A 27,432-nucleotide genomic window follows, 5' to 3' on the forward strand; every position below is an offset into this window, starting at 1 on the left:
TGTAGGGTTCTCAAGACCAGAGGTGGCTTGGCCTTGCCTTCCTCTGCGTAGCAACCCTGGACTTGCCTGGTGGTCCCCCACCCAAGGAATGACCAGCAGTGGCCCTGCTTAGCTTCCAAGACCTGCCAAAATGGGGCTGGCTTGGGCCAGCCAGGTCAGGGCTTTAAAAAGGGTGGTGGAAAGTCCCATCAAGTCCCAGGTGACGGGGATACCCAATAAGGTTTTCAAAACAAGGGACGAACAGAGGCACTTGGCATGGCCTGCCTCTGGGTAGCGACCCTGGACTTCCCTTCCAAGTACAAACTGGGGCCGACCCTGCTTAGCTTCCAAGATCAGATGAGATCAGGCTAGCCTGGGCCCTCCGGGTCAAGGCAGGAGTTAGATAGGGGTGGTTTGCCCTTGGCTGCCTCTGCAGAGCCACCCTGGACTGCCTTGGTGGTCTCCCCTCCAAGGACTAACTGGAGATGACCTTGCTTAGCTTCTGAAACCTGATGAGATTGGACGAGCTTGGTCCATTTGGGTCAGGACCAGAGACGGTTCACCTTTGCCTGCCTCTGCGCAGCAACTCCCTCATTGGTCTCTCCTCCAAGTGCTAACTATGTCCTGCCTAGTGCAGGGGTTGGACTAGATGACCCAGGAGTCCCTTCCAACTCTATGATTCTGTGATTCTAGACTGACCCTGCTGAGCTCCTGAGTCTAAATCAGGCTTCCCTGGGTCATCCAGGTCAGGACCCACGTAGAAAAAGGCAACCCACAGGCAGAAGATCACTGCTCTTTCATTCTCTGGCAGCCACAGAGAACATTAAAGGGGTGACGGGGAAGACAGTTGTGAGTCACTGCTAATTGTATCCTCAGGCAGGCCAGGGGAGGGGAGGGTCTGGAGCTCCGTTCCTGGACGGGGAAGGTGACGGTTGCTTCAGAAGGAGGCTTCTGGGCCGGAGAAGGGCTTTGGCACCTCATTTGGAATTTAAGACAAGGACAGGGGCAAAGGGATTGGTGGTGACCTCTGTGTTGGCTAGCCATCTCCGGAAACATCCAGCCTAGCTGAATTCCTGACACGATCCACCCAGCTGCAAGTGAGCGGCATCCCACAGAACACGCACCTCTTGAGTAACGTGAACCTGCTGAAGTCCTTGAACCGCGAGCTGTTGCACCGTGCCAGCCTTGGGGGTCGGGGGGGTCGTCTGCACGACAGATCTCTGTGGGGCGGAACAGATCAGATTCCGTTAGTGGGGTTTGGAGAAGGAAGTAGGCACTATATGCTGGGGAGGCCCAACGGCCCTTGACCCCGAGGACGCTGCAGGTCTGGTGTGAAAGAAGGACAAGGGAGCACAGGGCCACACAATCTCCCGCTGGCTAATAGCTCTCCATGGAGGCCAGAGCCGATGCATCCTGGTGCTCCGAGGTGCCTATCAACACGTTTGCATCACGTGTTTTTAGAAAATGGGCGGGACAAGGTTTCTGATTGGTTGGGTGGATTTTGTCAAATGTCATCTCCACAGAACAAGGATTGTCACTGTGTGATTGAAGGTCAGCTGCAGCAGCCATTCTGTGGCTGGCTCCGCCTCCTGCGGCAGCCATTCTGTGGCTGGCTCCGCCTCCTGCGAGCTCCGCCTCCTGCGGCAGCCATTCTGTGGCTGGCTCCGCCTCCTGCAGCAGCCATTCTGTGGCTGGCTCCGCCTCCTGCGGGCTCCACCTCCTGCGGCAGCCATTCTGTGGCTGGCTCCGCCTCCTGCGGCAGCCATTTTGTGGCTGGCTCCGCCTCCTGCGGCAGCCATTCTATGGCTGGCTCCGCCTCCTGCGGCAGCCATTCTGAGGCTGTGCCCACCACACCGTGTCAGAATCCCAGAGGTGCCCACAGGCTCAAAAGGGCTGGGGGACGAATATCACAAGGAGTTCAGTCAAAAAGTGTGGCCATGTCGGCCTGTCTGTGCCAGGAGAAAAGAGCCAGAGTCCAGGAGCACCTTAACCACTAAAATTTGTGGTGGCAGGGGAGGAGCTTTCGGGAATTCGGAAGGAGTGAGCCGAGACTCCCAAAACCTCCTCTCCGGCCACCAATTTTGTTCCTGTTTCAGGTGCTCCTGGACTCTGGCTGTTCCCTGCAAGGAGTTTAAAAACACAACGGAATGCAGTAAAGTGATCTTGGAACCCCTGAGCAAAGAACAGGCAGCGAGTCTGCCTTGACAAACTCCAGCTCTTGCTACCCTAAAACCCAACTGGATCCCTGGAGCCGGGCAGGGAACCACAAACTCTCCCGGAAGTAAATATAGGGCACCTCTTGAGCCACAGGCACTTGCTGGACCCCGTGGACCTGGAGCTGCTGCACGGGAACTGGCTTGGCCGAAGAGCTGCTGTTCTGCACAGGAGAGCGCTGGAAGGCAAACACGGAGAAGTTATAGAGGAGTGAGATGAGAGGGGCGGCGGCCTCGCAGATCCCTGCTCCCTCCCTCTGGGGCAGTCGCCAGGGTCCAGGGCTTCTGGCAGGGCCCACCGTTACCATAACATGCTCTTCTCCCTTTCCCATCATTGGGGAACTCATGACATTTATGAGCAGTAAGCGTAGAAGAGATAAGGAAGTCCTTCCTCACCCAAGGAGGAACGAACATGCGGAATCCCCTGCTGCAGGAAGGGGTGAAGCATACATGGCTTCAAGAAGGGACTGGATAAACCTCTGGAGTAGAAGTCCATCAGTGGCTCTTAGCCAAAAGATGTAGAGGGAACGTTCTGTCCGGGGCAGGACCGCCCTGCCTTCTTGGCGCTTGGGGGGGGGGCAGGGTCACAGTGGGAGTCCTTCTGGACTTCTGGCTCTGCTGTGGACCTCCTGATGTTTATGGGCTTTTATTGTGTTTTACTGGCTTTTATTATGTGAACCGCTGCAAGTCCCTGTGAAAAGCAGCGGTGTATAAATTTAAAAAATAAATAAAAATAAATGGCCCCTGAGCTTTGGCCACTGTGGGACACAGAGTGAGCCACTGGCCTAATCCAACATGGCTTCTCTTATACTACAATTGTCTCTGTATTCTTGGTGCTTGGAAGTAAGAGTATTGGGGGGGGGCTTCTGAAATTCTGGCCCTGCTGGGGGACCTCCTGATGGCCCCTGTGTGGCAAAGAGTGCTAGCCTGGAGGGGCCACAGGCCTCATCCTGCAGGGCTTCTCTTATGTCCTCTTGCTGCCCGCTCACTTGCGACTTGTGCCCACGGATGCCTGCTTTCCTCCAAGCTGTTGCACCTGGACTTCCGGCCACCCACCTCAGGTGAAGAGTGGACCTGCTGCACGCCGTGGACGGCCAGGGTGACTGATCCTGCTTTACTAGCTTGAGAAGTGCTCTGCACCACCAGGCGCTAGAAGAGGGCGAGACAAGGGAAGCGGAGGGGTTAATCATGGCACCTCTTGCAGAAGTGGGCCCAGACGGACCGGTCCTGATGAAACCGAAGCTGGCCAGCGGATTCCAGAAGGCCGCTCCCAAGCTGCACACTGTCACTCTTCATTAGCCCCCCACTATGGCAACATCCCTGCCTGCCCCAATGGTGCGAGATGCCGTGAGAGTTTAAGCCATTTCGCTGGACTGTTTTGTTAATCACTTGGGCAACTGTGTCGAACCACTGAGAAATCTGGCAAGCAAGCACTCAAGGAACTAAAGCGGACATTCTGCAAGATTTTCAAGAGTCGGTGCTCTCTTTGTCAGAAAAGCGCATGCCCTGAAAATCTTGTTGCTGTCTTAAGACGCTGCTAGAACAGGGGTGGATAAATGGTGGTTTTCCAGATGCCCATGGACTACAAGTACCATGAGCCCCTGCTAGAACTTAGCACTTCAGAGGAAGTTCCCACAAGCTCGCCCTGTCTAACGCATCCTCTTCAACGGCCAACTGTCAGGAATATTTTAAGAATCAGCAGGCTGTGCTTGCAGCGGAGATGCACCCTGATTTTTATCACAGTAAGGCCAATGCTGTATTTTTAGGGCAGCACACAAAGGGGCACAAAAGTGGTCGGTGGGGTGAGGACAAGTCACTGGGGAAGCCATTTGGAACCTGCACCGACCCCTTCACGATTTATTAAAATTTATACCTCTCACTTTTCCTCCTGGTTACAAGAAGTCAAAAGCATGTTCAGTGAACATCAGAAAGAAATGAGCCAAACCCAGCTCTCTGTCCCCTTCAAAGATTCTGGGCTCTTGCAGCCCCTCCTGCTGATCTCCAAGGAGGGGGCCCCCACCCTCTTCAGGGAGCTCCTTCCACAGAGCTGGAGCCACAAGGGAAGAGGCCCACAGTCTGGGTGAGGCCAAACGGGCCACTCTGGGAGGGGGGAATAGCCAAGGGATGGCTGACAACCACAGCAGGGCCTATGGAAAGAGATTAAGGCAGCATGCAGAGACAGATCAGACTCACCTGCTGAGGGACTTGGACACCTGTGAGCTGCAGAGGGGAGATTGTTCCTGCCTTGGTCTGCACACTGGCTTGGACGAGGAGCCTCTGCCAAAACACAAGAGCTCGGGATGAGGGCCAATGGTGATCCACTCCACCCCCAAGGACGATTCCAGGCCCCCCACTCTGGTTAAAGGTCTATGTGCCTCTCCCACAGGCAGAAAGACGCTTGGTCATTCTTATGGTTTTGCCTTATTTTAAAAATTATCTGACTTCACATATAGGGACCCAAAGCAGTGTATGCCATCCTCCTCTCTGCCATTTTGTCCTCACAAAAATGATTCCAGGCAGGTGAGGTGGAGATTGTGCGAACCTGTCCCCAGCAAGCCTCACTGGCTAGAGTGTGTAGCCTAACATTGGTCTCCCAGAGGCTAGTCCAACGCTCCAAAGGCTACGGCAACAAGGGCCAGGCAACTCCAGGCCTGATCCATCAACACTGGCTCCCCATTTGCTTCCAGACCCTATTCATGGTGTCGGTATTGACCTCTACAGCCCAGGAAGGCTGGGGGGCCCCAACCTTTTTTGAGCCCCCAGGCATCTCTGGAATTCTGTTGCACAGGGTGGTAGGTGCAACCACAAAATGGCTGCCACAAGAGGTGGAGACAGCCACAAAATGGCTGCCACGAGAGGCGGAGCTAGCAACACTATGTCAGGGGGCGAGGTTATGCATAACCATAACTCCTCAATGGATTTCCAGTGGCCAATCAGATGCCCCACCTGGCCCTGCCCACTTTCTAAAAACACTTGATGGGTGCCAGGAACAGAGTTGCCAGTCACCGTGGTGCCCAGGGGCACCATGTTGGGGACTCTGACTGTCAACCCTAAAACCAATCCAGATGTTTCTCCATCAGCTCCGTATTGAAAGAGGCGTCCCAGCCGCAGCATTACATCTACGTTGGGTCACAACAAACTCGATTAGATTCCATACCTGCTGCGTCGCTTGGACTTGCTGGACCACCTGCGTTGGCACCCCTGACTGCGTCGCTGTGGAGCCCGGGCTGGACTCCGACACCGTGTCGCTGGGCCGCATGGAGCCTTCTGTGGAGACGCAGAAGAGGAAGGTTTACGCCACGACCCGGGAAGGCCATCAAAGCTAGCCCTGTTCTCCAGCCTTCGAAAGAAAGGGGAAGGCAAAGACGAGCGAACGGAACACAACACGGGACTCCGGGCCCCTAGAAGGGAAGGGACGTCCAACACAGGGTCCCCAGCACAGTGCCTACCGATGACCTCCTGGTGCCCACAAAGGGCCTTCTGCCCAGAACGGCTTCTTGATTGGCCAATGGAAATACGATGAGCTGTGAAGACTCAAAGGAGGTTGTTGTTCACTCTTTTCCCTCCAGTGCATTTTTTAAAAATTACTCCTCTTGTCCCGTGTTTTGGGTTGCTGTATGCGAGCATGGCTCCCTTTCCCATTTTGGGGTTGCTGAGAGCAAGTTTGGTGTAGTGGCTAGGAGTGCGGACTTCTAATCTGGCATGCTGGGTTCGATTCTGCGCTCCCCCACATGCAACCATCTGGGTGACCTTGGGCTAGTCACAGCACTGATAAAGCTGTTCTGACCGGGCAGGAATCTCAGGGCTCTCTCAGCCTCACCCACCCCACAGGGTGTCTGTTGTGGGGAGAGGAAAGGGAAGGCGACTGTAAGCCGCTTTGAGCCTCCTTCGGGTAGGGAAAAGCGGCATATAAGAACCAACTCTTCTTCTTCTTCAGTGATATCAGGGCTCTCTCAGCCTCACCTCCCTCACAAGGTGTCTGTTGTGGGGAGAGGAAAGGGAAGGCGACTGTAAGCCCCTTTGAGACTCGTTTGGGTAGAGAAAAATGACATCTAAGAACCAACTCTTCTTCTTCAGTGATATCAGGGCTCTCTCAGCCTCACCCACCCCACAGAGTGCCTGTTGTGGGGAGAGGAAAGGGAAGGCGACTGTAAGCCGCTTTGAGCCTCCTTCGGGTAGAGAAAAATGACATCTAAGAACCAACTCTTCTTCTTCTTCAGTGATATCAGGGCTCTCTCAGCCTCACCTCCCTCACAAGGTGTCTGTTGTGGGGAGAGGAAAGGGAAGGCGACTGTAAGCCCCTTTGAGACTCGTTTGGGTAGAGAAAAATGACATCTAAGAACCAACTCTTCTTCTTCAGTGATATCAGGGCTCTCTCAGCCTCACCCACCCCACAGGGTGTCTGTTGTGGGGAGAGGAATGGGAAGGCGACTGTAAGCCGCTTTGAGCCACCTTCGGGTAGGGAAAAACGGCATATAAGAACCAACCTTCTTCTTCTTCTGCTTCTGCCCACCACCCGGGGTCAGAGTTCCAGGGGGGCTCAGAAGGGCTGGGGACCCCTGATCCAACCGCTCAGGCATCAGGGATTAGGTTTCTGTCATTGAGATTTCTAACTGAAGGCCAAGCCACGACTCCTGCGTCCCACTGCTGGTTCTGGGAGGACTGGCGCATTATGCCTGGCCACCCCATAGAAACGTCTTCAGCATCGTTGTGGGGAATCCTGACCCACACTTCTCAGACTGCCTGCCTGCCTGGTTCTTGCTCCTATAAAGGCTGTTGCTCCTATGTTCCCGCAGCTTGCAGGGGCTCATGGGAATCGTAGTCCATGGACATCTGGAGAACCACAGTTTGGCCACTCCTGGCTTAGAGGGAATACAGCCAGCAACCTGTCCAGAGTTTCTGGGCCCAGGCAAATCTACACGAATAAATGCCTAGTTCCTAGCCTTGGATCTGAAAAAAGAGAATGATGCACAGCATATCAACATACCAGGGACATGTTTTCCCAAAGCAAGAACAGATGTGTCTCTGAGGGAAGGAGGAGAAAAAGGAGAACTGGTTATCTGTACCCCAGTTTCTACTGTCCAAAGGAGTCTCCAAGTGGCTTACAATCATCTACCCTTCCTCTCCTCACAGACACCCTGTGAGGCTGGTGGGGCCGAGAGATCTCCGAGAGAACTGGGACAGGCCCAAGGTCATCCAGCTGGCTGCACGTGGAAGAGGAGTGGGAAATCAAATCTGTTTCTCCAGATGAGGGGCCACCACCCTTAACCACCACACCGCACCGGCTCTCAAGGGAAACACGAGGCAAAGCTCTCCAACAATCCCATGGATTCTCAGGGTGTTTCACACTAAATTTATTTGGTGCCATCGATGATACTCACTTATTGCAAATGGATCCATACATATCCCCCCCCCCCCACCCGGGAGTGTTTGTTCTTTTCGCTTTTTTTGAAGGAACGCCACCTTTTCACAGCCCCTTGCCTGTGGGATTTTGCCACTAGGAAAATGCGACTCCTCCTCACCCCTGCAGTTGGTTAGGGGATGCCCAACGTTCTCCTCTCCTCTGTTTTATCCTCACAACACCCCAGAGACTGAGGTAGGCCAAACTGAGAGAACACGACTAGCCCGGCGGCACCCGGGGAGTGTCCACGGCAGAGTTGAGCCTGTGTCGCCCAGACCCTCTTCTGACACTCAAAATGCTGCCGTCTTGTTTGTTTGTTGTGCATCATTGTGCATCATTATCCCTTATTTTACAGCTTTAGCAATCGGACTTAATCTTGCTGCACCGCCTGGCCCTTCTGATAACAGCCACACACACAAAAAAAGACTAAACATTTGCAACGTTTCCTTCAACAGTCATTTCCTACCATGTTCTAAACCTGCTTCTAAAAACCTATTTGATGTATTTACAAAATTCTTTGTGCCCTGGGCCCACCGCGGCAGCTAAAGGATTAAATACACGCGTAATAAAAACACACCTGAAAAACCATTAAACCAAGTAAAGGCATTGCTGAAACATTAAAACCAAGCTAAAATACACACATAAGAACAACAATAAAAAAGGCCAAGCGGGAGGGGAGGGATCGCTGAGGGGGATGCCGGCTGAAGCAAGGGAATCTCCACCATTGGCGGAAGACGGCCACAGCCACAGGAGAGAGTGAGAGAGCTTTAGTGCCACAACCGAGAAGGGGGGCCACCGGTCCAATCTCAAAATACGGGAGGGGGGGCACCTGAAACAGGGCCTGGGGAGCCGAATGCAGAGGTCGGGTTGGTTGGTAAGATGATCTGGATCCCGAGGGGAATTCACGGAGCAAGCTTAAGAGTGAAAGAAGTGGGGGTCTTCTTTACTGGAAAGAATCGCTGCTTCACAAACCCCTCCTGGGCAGCAGACACATCACTGACCCGAAAGCAAGAATGGACAACGGGAACCATGCGGCCGTGGGGGCAACCGAGACGGTTTGGGCAGCACAATTGGACTCACAACACCCAGGGAGCTCAGAAGCTTCTTGCCCGCCTGGGTGGGTTGCCATTTCAAGAGAGGGAAAATCCTGGAGGTTTGCGAGTACATCCTGAAGAACACGGAATTGGGGAAGGGGAGAGACCTCAGCAAGGTATAATTCTGTGGAGGAAACTGATCTCTGGAGATCGGTTATAATTTGGGGAGATCTCCAGGGACTACCTGGAGGTTCGCAACCTTTCCATCCTGCGGCTTCCACGGGCCACGGCAGATGTACAAGGAAGTGCTACCTCCGTAGCGTGGCAGATCCGGAGCGGGACGCTCTCCACGGGTACTTACGGTCAAAAGGGACTGCATACAGGCAGTCATAATACATGGTGAGTCTGCCCGAGGGGCTTTCAGCCGCAGCCGTGCCTTTCCTTGAAAACAAAGCAGGCGAGGCTTTTATAACCTGGAACCTTGGCCAGCTAATCCCTGCGAGTTTCTACCAAAGCTCCAGGCTGGTCGGTTTTAAATAAACATTCGCATCGCGTGGGGCCAGAAGCCAACCGCTGCCCTCCGCTCTCCTGCTCGGGATGGCGGGGGGTGGGGGGTGGATGCTCATCTGATGGTAATCGGCAATGCAGGAGTTCACGTTTCACAAGGGGTCTCATTTGACATGCTGCGGGGTGGGGGGGGGGGGAGGAAAGGCCCAGGAAGTCATTTTGGGCTACCTGCACGAGGAACACGGCTTGGTTTCCTTTCTTATGGTTTCTACGTTTTCGGGACGGCTTCCTTAAAAAGCGGACACTTCTGCCACATGAAAGCCAATGGGCACCACAGGGCGATACCGTTGTGCGCAGGGTGGAACTGAACGCCCGTAAACACACGCAGAGCTGCCTGACGCTGAATCCGGAGGATCAACAAACACAAGAAGTATCCCTCCTGCAGTCGCTCAGTTAAGAAGCGGGACACAAAGCCCCTGGGAGGGATGAAGCAGGCTGAGTTTGTACCTGAATCTTATTCCTTTGGCTTCTAACAGGACTCATAATTCTTGATTTACAATTTAGGCTCTCCAAAGTCTCAGGCCAAGGTCTTTCCCATCCCCTCTTGCCTGGTCCTTTCCACTGGAGATGCTGGGGATTGAACCTGGGACCTCCTGCCTGCCAAGCAGAGGCTCTGCCACTGAGCCAGGGTCTCAGGCCAAGGTCTTTCCCATCCCCTCTTGCCTGGTCCTTTCCACTGGAGATGCTGGGGATTGAACCTGGGACCTTCTGCCTGCCAAGCAGAGGCTCTGCCACTGAGCCAGGGTCTCAGGCCAAGGCCTTTCCCATCCCCTCCTGCCTGGTCCTTTCAACTGGAGATGCCGGGGACTGAACCTGGGACCTTCTGCCTGCCAAGCAGAGGCTCTGCCACTGAGCCAGGGTCTCAGGTCAAGGTCTTTCCCATCCCCTCCTGCCTGGTCCTTCTAACTGGAGATGCCGGGGATTGAACCGGGGACCTCCTGCCTGCCGAGCAGAGGCTCTGCCACTGAGCCAGGGTCTCAGGCCAAGGTCTTCCCCATCCCCTCCTGCCTGGTCCTTCTAACTGGAGATGCCGAGGATTGAACCTGGGACCTTCTGCCTGCCAAGCAGAGGCTCTGCCACTGAGCCAGGATCTCAGGCCGAGGTCTTCCCCATCCCCTCCTGCCTGGTCCTTCTAACTGGAGATGCCGGGGATTGAACCTGGGACCTTCTGCCTGCCAAGCAGAGGCTCTGCCCCTGAGCCAGGGTCTCAGGTCACACACACTTAGAAGAGGGGGGGGGGATCTACAAGCTGTTTTGGAGATCCATTTTGCTCCCTAAAAGGGCTCATAGCCATTTTAGCCTCACTGTGGGGTGCCAAAATTTCTGCCAGCCATTTTAAGCTTCAATTTTGCTTCCCTCTGTTGTGGCGGGTGGAACAGAGGCTTTAAAAGGCTGGCAGACATTCAAACCTCACAGCTTACCTGTGGACTTGTCAAGTTGAGAGCTTTAAATGGTTGGAAGCCATCTAAACCCTCCATTTCATTTCCCTCTGTTTGAAGGGGGGAAGTGAAACAGAGCGTTTATGTAGCCTGAATCCAACTGGACAAAAGATCTGGGAAATGTTCACGGAAGGCGTCTCCTCCAAACCTGGGTTCGAGGGAGCACGAACTAAGCAAATCTGTAACAGATTTAAGGTCGTGAAACAAATTATGCCTGTCCCTACCCATAAGCCAAATGAGAATGCTTCCCCAGTTTCTTTCCACTGCGGGACCAATCTGTGCTCCACATTGAAACTCCCAACCACAACACAAATCAAAGAGCTTCCCTGGACAGCTCAGGTGCTGCCAGATTAGGATCAGAGACAGAGCAGCCTTCTTTGGATAATGTTTCAGGCCAGGCACAGCTCTGAATTACACGGCCCGAAAGGAGCAGGAATTCTATCTCGCTGTTTGCCTTACCATCTGCAAGCAACAGAGGCGACTCTGCCGTCGAGAAAAGGGAAAACTGCCAAATTCAGGACAACTCAAAGGCAGAGAGTAGATAAGGGCCTTCCAGGTGGGGCCTGGGGATCCCCCAGAATTACAGCTCATCTCCCGACAACACAGGCCCATTCGCCTGGAGAAAATGGATGCTTCGGAGGGGGAGACCCTGTGGCACTGCATCCCCACTGAGGTCCCTGCCCTTCCACAGCATCTGCCAAGATCTTCCCAATTCTACCCCCCTTCTCCAGCCAGGGGCCAAGCAGGGTTCTTCTGATGTCCTCAATGTTTTAAGTCTTTAGAAGGTAGGGTTGGATACGGGACCATGGTCATATGTCTGCTATTTCTAAGTGTACAGGACAGCCCTGTCTTTTGTTCGCTGTAGAATTGGGGCCAGCAGGAAGGGAACCGGTCACTGCTGGGAGAAGGTGGGGTGAGCAGAACCCCAACCCTAAGTGCTTGCAGCATCAAGTAGCCACGGTCAGTTGGTCAGCCAGGCTGAGTTGGCCGGCCCCATCAGCTCTCCGACAGCAGGGGAGGAAGCAGGGTCTGGGTGGGGCCTGGAGATCTCCTGGAATCACCACTGGTCTCCAGGCAACAGAGAGGAGTTCCCCCGGAGAAAACAGCTGCGCAGGAGGGTGGACTCTATGGTATTCCACCTGGCTGAGATCTCGCCTGTCCCAGCTCCCACCCTTCCCGGGTGCCACCCCCCGAACCTCCAAGTATTTCCTGACCCAGAGGTGGCAATCTGATCATCTCCTCCTTCCCTCATTTTCCAGGGGAAGGAGAAACTATCCCTCCCCTGCCCAATGTCAAATTACATCTCTGGGCCAGGCATATCAGGCGAATTAACAAGCCCTTCCCCCTTCCTCCTTTGAAGAAGCTGCTCCAAGACTAAGTTTGGAGCCCGCAGACAGGCAGGGCCCACTCCTGACTGCCTTTCCCTTCAGTCCAGCTGCCTCTGGAGCATCACAGTCATGTTCAGGGGTCCTAAACTGATTCCTCGCACCACGGGTCAAAATGGGGCAGTGAAAACAGAAGCTCGTGTTTCTCAGCCTTGGCTGATCGCCGTGCAGCATCCGTGGAGGGAATAAGGTAAAGAGAACCAGTTTGGTGTAGTAATCTGGCATGCCGGGTTCGATTCCCCGCTCCCCCACATGCAGCCAGCTGGGTGACCTTGGGCTCGCCACAGCACTGATAAAACTGTTCTGACCCAGCAGGGATCTCAGGGCTCTCTCAGCCTCACCCACCCCACAGGGTGTCTGTTGTGGGGAGAGGAAAGGGAAGGGGATTGGAAGCCGCTTTGAGCCTCCTTTGGGTAGAGAAAAGCGGCATATAAGACCCAACTCTTCTTCTTCTTCAGTCATATCAGGGCTCTCTCAGCCTCCCCTCCCTCACAGGGTGTCTGTTGTGGGGAGAGGAAAGGGGAGGCGAATGTAAGCCACTTTGAGACTCCTTCGGGTAGAGAAAAGCGGCATATAAGAACCAACTCTTCTTCTTCTTCTTCTTCTTCTTCTACAGCAGGAATCAACCAAACCTCATTTCACCACCTGTCCAGGAATCCACACCACCTGTGCAAAGGGCAGAATGTAAGCACGTGCTTTGAGTCTCTCGGGCCGGAGGCAAAGGGGCTTTTCAAAGGCCCTCGGGCTGGGGTCTCACCCTCAGTCGTCAGCAGTGCTCCGACGCAGGGTTCATTTCAGGTGTCCAGAAAGAGAGACCGGCTATGGGCTTGAGCCTCGAGAATGGCGATACAGATGGACGGATCAAATTTGCGAACTACGGCAAGCTCGGATTAGTGACGGGGAAAGTCCTCTTGGGGGAGATTGCGCTCGATTCTCTTGGAATCCCCTCCCCGTGTTCCAAATGCAAATCTCCATTGTTGATGCGGGACCCAGAAGGAACTCGGGGGGGGGGGCGGCTTCCGACTCGCAAAAGCTCGGGCCGCAGTGAGCGCCGTTCGGAGCCACGGGAGTTTCGTGGGTGGCGCTGCCCACAGTGGCTCGACATGCAGGACCCCCCCCCCCCTGGTTCGCACAGTTCTCTTCAGAAACTCTGGCACGGCGGCATCTCCATGATCTCGTCCCGGTGGCCTGACGTAAGGCTATTGCTGGGGTTTTAGCGTCGTCAGCCAGGCGTGCCCAATGCAGCTCTATTCCGGTTCATGAACTGATTCTAAGAATTCAGGCCCACCTGCTGAAAGCCAACAGTTGAGCCACCTGCAGAAGTGGTATTAGGTCAGTCAGCAATGGATGGAGACCTGCTTGACCGTTTGTGGCAGACAGGCCAGCCGAAGTGACTTCTTTAAGGGCAGGTGCCAGAACCGGTGCCAGCCAAGAACCTCGACCTCTGGTACAAATTCGGTCCATTAGATTCCATAGAGCAGGGGTCTCCAATCTGGTGCCCATGGCCCCATGGCGCCCACTGATGCTCTCCTTGGTGGATGCCAAGGGGGTGGAGCCAGTTGGGGCTCTTGCTCAGCACAGCTTCTGATAGGTCACTAGAGACAGGAGTGGCTGTGCAGAGGGACATAACATTGCTGTAGGGGCAACTGCTGTGGCAATTTGTTCCCACGCCTCTTTCCCGGGGTCTTTTGCAAGCTGCACTTGGACTTTCCCTGGACTTGTCTATGAGTATTTGGGTAGCAAAGTTTAGAAACGGCAAAAGATTATTCAGGACAGTATAAACCCAAGGTGAGGACAAACAGACCCCAGAAGAATTTCTCTGGGATAGTTGGGTGAGGAACAAAAATGACAAACAAGATGGTACCACTGTACTCTGCTCTGGTTCAGCCTCACTTGGAGTATTGTGTTCAGTTTTGGTCACCCCAATTGAAGAGGGATGTTGACAAATTATAAAGGGTCCAGAGGAGGGCAACAAAGATGGCGAGGGGTTTGGAGACCAAGACATGTGAGGAAAGGTTGGGGGAGCTTGGTCTGTTTAGCCTGGAGAGGAGGTGACTGAGAGGGGATCTGAGAACCATCTTCAAATATTTAAAGGGTGCCATATGGAGGATGGAGCATCATTGTTCTCTCTTGCCCCGGAGGGACGGACCAGAACCAATGGGATGAAATTAATTCAAAGGAAATTCCGTCTAAACCTCTGGAAGAAATTCCTGACAGTCAGAGCGGTTTCTCAGTGGAACAGGCTTCCTCAGGAGCAACGAAAATAAAGACAATTTCCCGTCAGGAATTATAAACAAAGAGGATGAAAATAAAACAGCCCTTCTGAGAATGCCTGTATATAAATACATGGAGAGGTTGTGTTTGTATCTCTGTGCCGTTTTAGCCACCCCCAACTCCCACCCATTTGGGAAACCCTTCCGGTGCTGCCAAGAAACGCCAGGGGTTCACGAGGCCCTGGTGGAGGAGAAAGCCTGCCCTATCGGCTCTCTACCATCCTCCCAGACTCACCTCTAGCCGTCCTTCTGGTGGCGGTTCCTGGAATCGGTGAGGAACCCTCCCTTTGGCACAAGTGCCCAAATGCCATGGGCCCCACCCCTTTAGATCTTCTGACTCCTTCTCAGGGTCGCCAACCTCCAGGTGGGGCCTGGAGACGTCCCGGAATTCCAACTCAGCCCCAGAACATAAGAGATCAATTATCCTGGAGAATACAACCGCTAGAGTAGGGGTAGTCAAACTGCGGCCCTCCAGATGTCCATGGACTACAATTCCCAGGAGCCCCTGCCAGCATTCGCTGGCAGGGGCTCCTGGGATTTGTAGTCCATGGACATCTGGAGGGCCGCAGTTTGACTACCCCTGCGCTGGAGCATTTGGCCCTGAGGCCTGTCCTCTTAAGGCTCTGCCCCTAAACCTCCAGGAACTCCCCAAAAGCCAGAATTAGCAGCACTATTGATTAAGGTTGCCAACTTCCAGGGAGTGGCTGGAGATACCCTAGGATCTCAAATGGTGACAGGGATCATTTGCCCTGGGGAAAACGGCCACTTGGGAAGGTGGACTCTACACCCCTGAAGCCCCTCCTGTCCTCAAACCCCATCCTCCCCCCCAAACCTCCAGGTGCTCCCCTCCTGGAGTTGGCAACCCCACCCATCCTTCTCGGAAGGCGCTTACCAGAGACGGTCACTACGATGTACTGCTGCGGGGCGGGCACCGGTGCTTGCTGTCCCGTGGGCGGGGCCTGCGCCTGGGGAGGCGGGATTTCCGAGACATATTGTTTCGGACCAGCCGGCTGCTGCTGCGCGCTCTGCAGTTCGGCCACATACTGTTGCTGAGCCGCCGCCGCCGCCGCCGCCACAGGGGCCGCTGTAGCCGCCGTTGCTGCCGGCTGTTGCTGCGACTGTGACTGTTGCGGGGCTGCCTGTAATTCCGTAATGTACGCCTGTGTTGCCATGCCAACAGTGGGGAAAATGATAATAAATAAGGCTTTTTTTTTTGCTTCCTTTCGTTGAAGAAAAAAACAAAAACAAAACAAAACAAAAAAAGAGGAAAGGAAAACAACAAATAGAACAAAAAAGAAAGAAAGAAAACGATTAATCAATTACGAAAGCATTCCGCAGGCAGAAAAGAGCTCCCTACGGTTCTATTCAGTGGAGCGCTAACTTAATAATGTGCCGTGCTTTAATACCCAATTGCAGACAATTAGAGGAGAGAATGGCAGGAGGTAATGGGGATTGTGCCGTGTGGAAGTCAAGCATGGGAACCTGGCAGTCGCCGTCTGGCGTGCACACCTCCAGCGCCACCTTTTTTCCCAGTGACTCACAGGTCGACCCAGCTCCCAGGTCAGGTCCTGGGACTCATGGGCCGATGTGGCGCCATGCTGCCCAAAGGACCGCGGGAACGAAATGACCCAAGCTTGCAAAACGAAGGACAGTGTTACCCTTTCTTTTCGTCAACACCTCTTCTGGTAAGGCATGAAACGGGGGACTTCTGGTAAGGGATGAAGCGGAAGTGCCCTGTGGAGACACAGCCTCGCCCTCCGCTGAGAGCCCTGATGGAATTTTGCAAGTCTGTCTGCAAAAGGCAAGGGGGTCACTTCCAACGGGGTCTTCAAGTGAACAGGCGGAAAGCCAGCACAAAAACATTTTGCATAATAAAACAATTCAGAAAGCTCCCAAACTGCGGTCTGAACAAACGGGACTCACTGGGGCTAAATTCCAGGAGGCATCTGATTAGTAGTTTATTACTTACCTGTTCACTTGTGGTAATCAAGAGTGGCCACCACGTGATCCAGGCATGCCCTCCCCTGATGGCTCAGCCTATAGCTCCATCTCATCAGATCTCAGAAGCTAAGCACAGCCGACCCCGGTCAGCAACTGGGCGGGAGACCCCCAAAGAAGCTCAGGGTTGCTACGCACAGGCAGTCGAGGGCAAAGACCCTCCGTTCATCCCTTGCCTTGACTTGGAGGCTAGGCTCACCGCTTCTGATCTTGGAAACTAATTAGGGCCCACCCTGGTAGTGCGATGCACAGGCAGGGAACTGCAAACCGCTTTTGTCCATCTCTCGCCTTGACCAGGATGGCCCAGCCAGCCCCACCTCATCTGATCTCAGAAGCTAAGCAGGGTCGGCCCCCCAAGGAAATCCAGAGTCACTGCGCAGCGGCAGGCATCGCAAAACCCACCTCCGAACGTGTCTTGCCTAGAGACCCCCTCAGGGTGACCATAAATCCACAAAGGGCAAAAAAACAAAAGGAGGCCCAGTCAACACCAGACTAGGCTACAGGGGTTGTCAGGTGCGGCTCTGTCCCCAGTGCTGATCCTGATCCAGTGGGAGGATGGGAGAGTGCCGCCCCATGGAGAAGAAGAAGTAGAAGAGGTTTTCTTATCCCCTGCTGTTCCCTGCCCGAAGGAGTCTCAGAGCGGCTGACTATCGCCTTCCCTTCCTCTCCCCATGACAGGCATCCTGTGAGGGAGGTGGGGCTGAGGGAGCTCTGAGGGAATCTGCTCTGTGAGCGCTTAACAGGACTGTGACTGGCCCAAGGTCACCCAGCTGGGGAGAGGGGAACCCAACCTGGCTCGCCAGATTAGAAGCCGCTGCTCTTAACCTGCTGGCTAAAAGACTCCACGCTGGCTCTCTGTAACTGTGAATGTCAGCAGCGGGTCCAGCATCTGAGCTGAGGCCAGATGGAGCTTGAATGGTACAGACGAAACAGCCAACCTGCAGATGGGCGAAACCAGCCTCTTCCCACAGTAACAACCATGATTTCTGGGGTGGTCTTCCATCCAGGAACTGACCCCGGGCGATCCTGTGTAGCTTCTGAGATCGGATGAATCCTAGTCCAGCATACCAAAACTTGTCTGCATGGAACCCCTGCAGGGATCGCTGGAGCTTGACAAGGACCTTAAATGTCGAGCATTATGGAGACACGTTAAGCCGCCTTCTACTGAATCAGACCAACTGTCCAGGAAGGTCGGCATCGTCCTCCCAGACCGGCAGCCGCTCTCCAGAGTCACACAGAGGTCTTTCTCGGCGCCCATAACCTGATCCCGTTAACTGGAGAGGCCGGGGATCAAACCTTGAACTTTCTGAATGCCAAGCAGAGGGCCTGTTGGTGTCACCTTGTTATTGTTTTGGGCTTTGTCTTTCCTGGCTTTATGCCGGTAGAGCACAGCGTGGCAACTAGTACTTCTTAGGAACGTAGAGGTCTGGCAGGATCTACCGTAGTTTCAGTCAGAAAGAGGGGAAAAGCCTTCTGGAATATACTGCAATGGTGTGGGTTGCCTCTGCCAGGGCAAAGAACCTGACTGCAAGAGCGGTTCCTCGGTGGAACAGGCTTCCTCGGGAGGTGACGAGTTCTCCTCCTTTGAAAGTTTTTAAGCAGAGGCTGGAGAGCCATTGGACAGAAATGCTGATTCTGTGAACTTAGGCAGACTGGGAGGGAGTGGGCAGGAGCTTGGCTCTTGTGTCTGAGCTTGGCTCTTGTGGCCCTTCCTTGCACGCCACCTTGGGGCAGGGTGGTGAATTTCCTCCAGGCCAGAGATTCTGCTTTTTTTTTGGGGGGGGGGGCATCATCTGGGCATGGAACTAGGGTCATTGTGGATGGGAAGTTAGTTGTGAGTTTCCTGTATTCTGCAGGGGTGGACTAGATGACCCTGGAGGTCCCTTCCAGCGCGATGATTCTAGGATTCTAACCCTTTCTTGGTTATAGATGCACAACATTTCCTTATCCTTATTTATAGTCCAGCCTTTCTCACAGGTACCCAGGGAGGATTACCTATACTGAGTGGGTACAATCCACACAATGGGGCATTCGATAATAACCAGTGCTCTTTAGAAGTCTGGAACCATCAGGAAAAGAACCGAGGCACTGCGTAAGCCTCTGTGGGGAGGCTAAATAACAGCCCACTTCCCAGCCCACAGACCACTTAGCCAGAGAGAGGTCTCTCCCAGGCCTGCACAGGGCCCTCTATTGATGGGTCACGCCCCAAAAAATGTCCAAGTGGCCATCTGAAGAGTGCCCAGAGAACTGGTGCTGCTATACTTTAAAACCACGATGGTGGCCTCTGAAAATCTGACTGGTTGTTTCGGGCCCTAGTTCTGCCCAACGATCTCCTCCGATGGCTTCTCCTTCCTTGGAAAATGTACTTCCAGCTGTGTGCTTCTCCCTGGCTCTTTAGAAACCCCAGGAGGAGCCTGAGTCACAGCAAAGAGCGACTGGGCCAGACCTTGGCTGCGCTGCCTTTGCAGTTCTCAAGGTCGACACCGCCGGTCCCTTCGTTTATTGAAAGTTACTGGCTTCAGAAGCTGTACTAACTATTACTGCTCCCCTTGAACTGGGGCTCTGTCCACCCAGGTACCTCCACAGACATGGGGGAAGAGGGAGGGGAGAAGCCTTCCCCGGCCTTCAACTGACGGCACAATGTTCAAAGAGGAACAAAAGCCACTGACCGCCCTCCACGGAATACAACTGGACAAAGCACAAAACGACCTGCCTTGACCTGGATGACTGGGGTTTGCCCAGTCTTGTCAGACCACTGGACAGAAAAGCTGATTCTGGCAAATTAGCGGGGTTGGCCCTGGTTAGTGCAAGGATGGGCGACCACCACGGAAGCCCGGGGCTGCTCTGCAGAGACGGGGAATGGCAAACCGCCTCCATTCATCTCTCAGCTGGATGGGCCAGGCCAGACCAACCTCAGCAGATCTCAGGAGCTAAGCAGGGTCGGCCCTGGTCGGTTCTTGGATGGGAGACCCCCACAAAAGTCTGGGGTCTCTAGGCAAACCACAGGCCCCATCCGTTCACCTTGAGAAAACCTACAGGCCTGCCAGAAGTCAGCCGCAACATGAATCTGGCCACACGTGGATTCTGCCCTTGAAATGCAGCCGTCTCGGGCCAGGAACACCAGATGTTAATGCCGTTGGCATCCCCGCTTGCTTAGGCCAAGGGCTTAAGCAGAAATCCACAGACAACGTGAACGGTGGAGGAGCAGAAGCCCACCAGAAGACGGCCATTAACACCCCGAGTTTTGCAATTAGGCTGAATCTTTCTCAAGGTCGCTTGGCTCTGCTTTACGTGAAACGGAACCCATTTAAAAAAAAGAAACCCTGTTTGCAAGCATTTCTTCCTACAACAGGGGGAAGACGGGGCTCTAAACAGAGTGCTTCCAGAGATGCTTAAGGAAACAATTCACTGGAAATGATTCTCAGGCAGCTGTCTGAAATGAGCAGGTGCAGCACAAGCACGGAGAGGCGGTTGGCCGTAGGCCCTGCAGCCCCTGAAAGGGAAGACCTAGCCAGGGTCTACGAAGGAAGACCTTCGGGTACCCAAAGGGCAGTCATATAGAGAGGACGGAGAGGAGCTCTTTTCTGTTGCCCCAGAAGGCTGGACCAGAACCAACACGGAGCAGGCTTACAGTCGCCTTCCCTTTCCTCTCCCCACAACAGACACCCTGTGAGGTAGGTGAGGCTGAGGGAGCCCTGATATTCCTGCTCGGTCAGATCAGTTTTATCAGTGCCGTGGCGAGCTCAAGGTCACCAAGCTGGCTGCAGGTGGGGGAGCGCAGAATCGAACCTGGCATGCCAGATTAGAATCTGCACTCCTAACCACACTACCAAGCTGCTGGCAGGGGCTCATGGGAACTGTAGTCCACAGGCATCTGGAGAGCCACTGTTTGGCCACCCCAGCACCATGCAGCCGTTACCAACTCATCTTGCTTTCCAGAAACAGAATGTGCATTACAGCTTTGCTTTCCTTTACAGAGATGTTCAAAAATCCCTACCCAGGAATTTAAACAGAGGTCGTTCACTGGCCAACAGTGAACACAAAACGCAGACACAATTCCCTGGAACAAGTAAACACAAAGGGGAAATCCACCTCTAGAGCAGACGCTTCCTGAGCATAGTTGGCCCCTATCCTAACTTGCCAGTTTTGTTGTCAGCATTCAGTTCTCTGGAAATGTTTCTAAACCGCAGACCTGTTTGGACGAACGCATGAAGCCGCCTTATACTGAATCAGATAACCAGTCCTTCAAAATCAGAATTGTCTACTCAGACTGGCAGCAGCTCTCCAAGGCCCCCTTCACATCACCGTCCAAGACCTTTCAACTGGAGATGCCAGGAATCAAACCAGGGGCCTGCTGTATACCAAGCAGATGCTCTGCCCTTGAACGACAGCCCTGCCCCTGTTCTTAGGGCTGCAGCACGACTTTCCATCACTGCAACATTCGAATTCAGCCGTACTTTAGTCCGGTACAGAAAACCACACAAGGCACAGGGATTCCAACAGACCAGAATGCCATCAGTGCGGGGAAAGAGCGACTGCAGCATGTCGCCTCTCCCCACCTGAAAGGTGCCATAAACAACAGAGGTGTGGAAGGAATCCAGCCATGCTGAAGCCAAGGCCATTCTGGAAGTCTCACCTGTAGCTTCACCTGCAACTTATGCAACTTCATTACAGCAATAGAAGTTTTTGGCAGAAACCCAACCCATGGCATAAAGCCATTACTCCCCTCATGTGGGCAGAGCCAAAGCCAAGGAGACTTATATAATATATATATATATATATAAGGTATATACTTCTGTAACTTGCTCTACATGGACCAACCCTTGTCCCTGACCCGGAAACTGCAACTGGCACCAAATGCAGCTGCTAGGACACCCTGGAGAGTCCACATCCGGCCGGTGCTGAGGCAGCTGCACTGGTTACCAGTTGAATTCTGGATCCGGTTCAAATTATTGGTTTTAACCATTAAGGCCATTCACAGTCTGGGTTCAACGTATCTGAGGGACTGCCTATCTGCCTATGTGCCTTGGAGAGCACTCGAATACCAACAGGTTGGTTATCCCCGGCCCAAGGGAAGTCCACCTGGCCACAATCAGGGCCAGGGCCTTTTCAGTCCTGGCCCCAACCTGATGGAATGAGCTCTCAGAAGAGCCGTGGGCCCTGACAGAGGTGGCTCAGTTCCACAGGGCCTGCAAGATGGAGCTCTCTCGCCAGACGTTTGATTGAGGCCAGGCCAAAGACATTAACATCATCCGGGCCCCTTTGCCGGCTGGGAGTAAAACTCAATGAGCCAGTAGTCAAGCACGTTTATCATTGATATGATCACTATAATGATGCTGCTATCAGGATATACGGTATCAGGTTATTTAACTTTTAGGATGGTTTTAATATTTCTATTGGACTTCAAATAACTCGACTTCTTGTAAGCTGCCACGAGCCGGCCTGGCCGGGAGTGGCGGGGTAAAAGTCGAAAAATAAATAAAAATAATAATTAGCGGGCGTCCGCTGGCAGGGGCTCATGGGAATTGTAGTCCATGGACATCTGGAGGGCCGCAGTTTGACTACCCCTGTACTAGATTATCGAGATAACTACCCGGTCTAACACCAGCTTGTTTTACTGGTATCTGAGCAGCTTGAATAGAGCTGACTAGTCTGGTCTTGTTAGAACTTGGAATCTAGCTCAGGGTTGGCTGCATTTAGTACTTGGGAAACTATCACAGAAAACTGGGGTTGTGATGCAGAGCCCTGACCTGGATAATCCAGGCAAGTCTGCTCTCAGGGCTGACCCTGCCTAGTATCTGGATGGGAGAGCTCCAGGGAACTCTGGGGTCATGCAGCAGAGGCAGGAAATGGCAAATGTCTCTTGCCTGGCTGCCAGACAGTCCAAGCAGCTCCTGGCTGTACTACACACATGCTGCACAATAAATATGCAGAGGCAGGCAATGGCAAACCACATCTGCTCACCTCTTGCCTTCAAAGCCCCATGAGGGCTCACCGTGGATTGGCTTGACCGACTCGAATGTAATTATCCAAACTTGGAATAGGGCAGCTGCTTTTTAAAATTTGGACAGGTATCCTTGAAATCCCCCAGTAAAGCAGGGGGAAAGACAGCTTCTCTTCTTTGCTTTCCCCTCAGTCCTGTTGGCCACCTTCTGTCACACCTGCAGGGCAGAATTCCTGCCTATTGCAATAAGTGGGAGGACAACAGGGCTACGGAACAGGCCGATGACAGAAGGCACCGGAGCTGTCCTGTCACTCAGTAGGACAGAAGAATTAAAGCATCTGGGCTGCAGAAGGCACAAACAAGCCTGCTTCTGAACAATGATTTCAAACAATGACAATTTAGTTCAACTTCTCAGCCTTGTATTTACAGGTTGTCCTGATCTGGGTAGCCCAGGCAGGCCTGATCTAATCAGATCTCAGTAGCTAAGCAGGTTTGGGTGTGACGCCTGGTGAGTACTTGGATGGGGGATTAACAAGTGTTGCCAAGGGTTGCTACACAGAGGCAGGCAATGGCAAACATCGCTCTTGCCTTGAAAACTCCATGAGGTAGGCAATGGCAAACCACTTCTGTTTGTTTCTTGCCCTGACCTAGAGCTCATCCGATCTCAGAAGCTAAGCAGAGTCAGCCTTGGTTGGTATTTGGATGGGAGACCACTGAGGGAGTGCAGGGTCACTATGCAGAGGAAGGCAATGGCAAGCCACCTCTCTTCTCCTCTTGCCTTGAAAACCCCAAGGAGTCTCTATAAGCCAGCCATGAGTTGACAGTAAAAAAATTAATTTTCCTGTTTTGTTGGGAAATATACTTTAAAATCACAAGCAGCACAATACATTTCAGGCAGAATTGCATAAATTCAATCTCCAGACTTCTTAAAGAAATGGAACTTTAACTCCTTTTATTGCCAAATAAATGTCAGGAAAACAAGTGAAGAGTCACATGTGCATGACTTTGATTACACAGAGAGGAATATTCTCTGAATCCTGGTCCTTCTGTTGCACAAGTTTTATTATTACCTAGAAAATATGGTCCCTCGATGGAATGGCATCCTTATTGCACAGTGTTCCAATACCAAAGCACCATTCAGGTGCCCCCTCCTCTCTACAATCTCAGGATTGCTACGACCTTCAACACAACTCCCTTGCACACTACCACACAACCTTACTGGCCGAAGAAATATGTTTGTTTTTAATCCATCAATCCCTTCAGAGTTCCCCAACAAAGTTGCAGAACCCGTGGTCAACAGCTGGCACACACAAGGAGCCTTGACATGACATAATCTCAGTAAACCCCGTGTGTTACTTTGTTCACCCGGCCCCAAACCCCGATAAAACTGGCTCATATTGTTGGGTTCCTCTTTCCGGGTACTGCGGGGAACAGCTCTCAAATGTTATTCCCCTTTGTTCTCCACCACCCTTCACCCTTGATACCAGGAAGTCAAGAACATGCGTGCATTCTGGCAGTGCAATATCCCTACAGTCGGCAACTCCAGGCTGGGAAATGCATGGAGATTTGGAGGTGGATTTGGAGATTTGGGGAGAGGGCTGTGCCTTAGTGGTAGAGCCTCTGCTTGGCACACAGCGGTTCCCAAACTCAGGGCCTGGCATCTCCCGGCCCTGAACAAACAGCAGCCCAGCAGCAGGAACCAGGCGGGAGGTGCCCAAAAAGACCCTGGTGAGCCGCTGCCGGTCTGAGCAGGCAATACTGACGTGGAGGGGCGTGGTCGCAGGGGGGCTCAGGGCCCTTCCCCCCATGGGGGTCTCGTGCCCGGAACTGACCTTGGCAGCCCTTGAGGGCGCCCCTGGGACACTACCTTTGCCCTGGGAAGGAATTCTCCCGCTTCCCCCGGGAGAGTGGCAGCCACTGCCATCCAACTGGGCCTAGGCGCGGCCGTATGACGTCACCAGCCCCAGCGCGCTTATGACATCACCCCCAAAGGACCACCGGGCTTGACGTCACCCACTCCCCCCAGCCACGCCCTGCGCGGGCCTCGCGACGTCACGGCGGCTCGAAAACAGGAAACGCGTCGCGGCACGTGACGTCACCGCCGCGCCGTGACGCGCTCCCCGGGAGCCACGCCCGCCCCTCGCCCGCTCTCATTGGCCCGCCGCGTCCCCTCGGGCGGCTCCCATTGGCCCGCCCGCCCACCAATCACCGGGGAGCGTGGAGGCCCCGCCCCGCTGGGCCTGGGCCCTTTCCCGATAAACGCCGTCCGGAGTGGCGGCCGCGGCAGGCGCGGAGGGCGGCGGGGAGGAAGCGGCCTCCGGCGGGGCCCGGCCTGTCCCTCTTGGCGCGCCCTGTGGCGGCCGGCCGGGCCCTGCGGGGAAGGGGAGCGGAGCGGAGTCGGACCCACCTGGACCGCCCCGGCCCCGCGAGGCCGCGAGCCCTCAGGGGAGGGGGCGGGGACGGAGTCGCGGCGCTGGAGGCCTCTCCCGATTTTGGCGGGAAGCGCTGAGGCGGCGGGGGAGGGTGGGCGGTGGTTGTTGTTGTTGCCGGGTTTCCTGGTCGCCACGACTACGGTGGCTATGGCGCCCTCCGTGTTCCCTCACCGGGGCAACTGTTGCTACCCACTTCGGCGCGGGGAGGGGGAGGGGGCGGCGCCCGCCGCTGATTGGACGGGGCGGGAATGCCATTGGGTGCCACGCCTGTCCGTAATCGGCGAGCGTTTCCTCCTCCCTGTCGGTTCGGGGCGAGGCCTTTTGCCCGGATGCTTGGCGCTCCCATTGGCTGTCCTCCGGTCTCCGGCAGGCTGATTGGGCCGCAGTCCTGTCTGTCTCGTGGAAAGGGCAAGCCGTAAAGGCGGAACGGGAGTTGGCAGTTTGTTATAGGCGGGTGGGCTTGCCAGTTATGTAGTAGGCGGGCGGGAGGGGGCCTGCCCCGGGCGCTGTGTGGCTTGCTGGGAATTGTAGTTCGTGTGCGGCAGGAAGTATTGCCCAACTGCCGCGGAAGTTGCTAAGGGGCGCCAGGCACGCAAAAATAGGAACTTCACGGACTATTTCAGAATTTTTAAAATTCCTCTGCAATAATTTTCAATATATGATTATTTATTGAAATTATAATTATATATTGAAAATTATTACAAAAGGAATAAAATACAGTATTGGGCTTGAAATAGCCTGTGAAATTCTTATTTTTGCATTGTTCATTAGGACCTCTTCCATTAGTTCATTAGGACCTCTTCCAAAGCAGCCAGTTCCTCCAAAATAAATGGAATACCTTTTTAATTAAATAAATTCCTCTGGCTGGGAAATCAGCTGTGATTCTGTGCGATATCCAGCCCTCACCTGGAGGTTGGCATGCCTAGTATGGGCATGTGCTGTTTGGGTGTATCCAAAGACCATTGCCTAGTCGAGGGGTGTACAAACTTTGGCTGTCCAGAAGTCCATGGACTACAATTCCCATGAACCCCTGCTAACTGGTGCTGGGTTTCAAGGGAGGAGAGGAGAATGGAGTGATCTGTTACAGGTCTCAATGGGGGGTGGGATGGGGAAGGTGAGATAGAAAGAGAGCTAGTCAGTAAATTCTGCCGCTTGGGTAGGCAAGACCTTTTCTGGAGGAAACTTAAAATAAATGTGACAACGTTCCTTTCAGTCTACTGGGGGAAGTCACCCCAAAATGTACCCCAGACAGGTGTGTTCTGTGACTACCAGCCTTCTTTCCTGAGGCTGTGGTTCTTAGACAGTGGTCCCCAACCTTCTTATCACTGGGAACGCTTGACAATTTTACTGAAGCCCGGGGGGGGGGTAGTTTACTAGAGGACCCGTCATTGGATGGCACCGGAGGGGCAGGCTTAGCTGGCGGCTGCTACACCTCCTCTGATTGGGCAAACGGACAAGAAGGATGGGAGAGCAAGCTAGCGGGCAGGAACCTCGTTGCCGTGGAGTTGTGTGAGCTGCCCTGGGAATAAGGCGTTCGTGGATGTGAGATGAGCAGGAATGGAAAAGGGGAGCTTTGTGACCTGGACTTCTGCAAAGATGGGTCAACGTTGGTGGGCTGAAGCACCTAGAATCGTAGAATCATAGAGCTGGAAGGGGCTCCTGGGTCATCTAGTCCAACCCCCTGCACTATGCAGGACACTCACAACCCTCTTGCTCATCCACTGTCACCTGCCACCCCCTGGAGCCTTCACCTACTTAGACAGAGCAACGGCGTGGTACTGACTGATCTACAGACCGGTACTGGTCTTTGAACCGGGGGTTGGGGGTCACTGCTTTAAGAGATTGGGATGCTCAAAGAAGCCTACAGGGGGCAAAGTATCCCCTTCAACACAAAGTAATTTAATCAAGGAGTAAAAAGAATCCACAGTAGGAACAAAGAGCTGTTTCTCCTGCCCAGGGGTAGTCAAACTGCGGCCCTCCAGATGTCCATGGACTACAATTCCCAGAAGCCCCTGCCAGCATTCAGCTCCTGCCCTTTAGCGACTGAGGACTTCCTGCAGCAAGAGCCACGCCCTCCCACCCCAGTCTCCAGAGCAGCCAGAGTTGGACTTTGTCCACTTCCTTTTTAGAGCCTTCAGTCTACTGGGTGATGCCTCGGGGGAGCAGCAGGGCTTGGCAACCATTCTGAGTTATTGGCTTGGTAATCACCTGTGCCTGGACCTCCCTGTGGGCAAGGCTGAACAAGTAGGAAGAAATAACCCTGTAGCCACTTTGGTTCTGCTTCCCAGGGTCCCTGAGACCGGGATAAGGTCACCTGGTGCATCTCCAGCCTTCTTTAGTGATAGCCACTGCATGGGGCAGGGGTCGTCAAGCTGTGGCCCTCCAGATGTCCATGGACTACAATTCCCATGAGCCCCTGCCAGCAAACGCTTGTACTCCATGGACATCTGGAGGGCCGCAGTTTGACTACCCCTTGTTATGGGTCAAGCGTGCTTGCCTTGCTTCCATGCCATCTTCATTTCCTTCGCCGTGCTCTGCTGTCTGAATGGGGTTGCCAACACCAGGTAGGGAAATTCCTGGGGATTAGGAGGCAAAACTGAGAGGAAAAGGTTTGGGGGTGAGAATTCAGCTGGGCTGTAATACCAGAAAGTCCAGCCTCCTGGGGAAACTGACCTCTGCAGCCTGCAGGTATCCTAGTGCCAGGAGTTCTCCAGGCTTAACCTGGAATATGGCAACCCTACCTCTGAAGCACCTTTCCTCTAGCTGG

General features: G+C 53.8%; 1 protein-coding gene across 5 annotated transcripts in view; it reads right to left on the reverse strand.

Annotated features, from left to right (window-relative positions):
- Positions 1-24,866, reverse strand: part of RFX1 (regulatory factor X1) — a 48,160-nt gene extending 23,294 nt beyond the window's left edge. For 2 of the 5 annotated variants that reach the window (XM_077329817.1, XM_077329815.1), the window contains exons 1-6: positions 15,184-15,511; positions 5,350-5,459; positions 4,386-4,469; positions 3,249-3,341; positions 2,276-2,371; positions 1,104-1,199 (exon numbers count right to left, since the gene is read on the reverse strand). In XM_077329817.1, coding sequence (XP_077185932.1) covers positions 1,104-1,199; positions 2,276-2,371; positions 3,249-3,341; positions 4,386-4,469; positions 5,350-5,459; positions 15,184-15,463 — 759 coding nt within the window. In that variant the 5' untranslated portion in view covers positions 15,464-15,511. Of the gene's footprint in view, positions 1-1,103; positions 1,200-2,275; positions 2,372-3,248; positions 3,342-4,385; positions 4,470-5,349; positions 5,460-12,775; positions 13,022-15,183; positions 15,512-24,100; positions 24,383-24,640 lie in introns of those variants that run through there. The other 3 variants (XM_077329816.1, XM_077329814.1, XM_077329818.1) reach the window with 3 other exon arrangements.
- Between the last annotated feature and the right edge of the window lie 2,566 nt (positions 24,867-27,432).

The sequence above is a fragment of the Paroedura picta genome, chromosome 3 (assembly GCF_049243985.1).
Source record: "Paroedura picta isolate Pp20150507F chromosome 3, Ppicta_v3.0, whole genome shotgun sequence".
Taxonomy (NCBI): Eukaryota; Metazoa; Chordata; class Lepidosauria; order Squamata; family Gekkonidae; genus Paroedura; species Paroedura picta.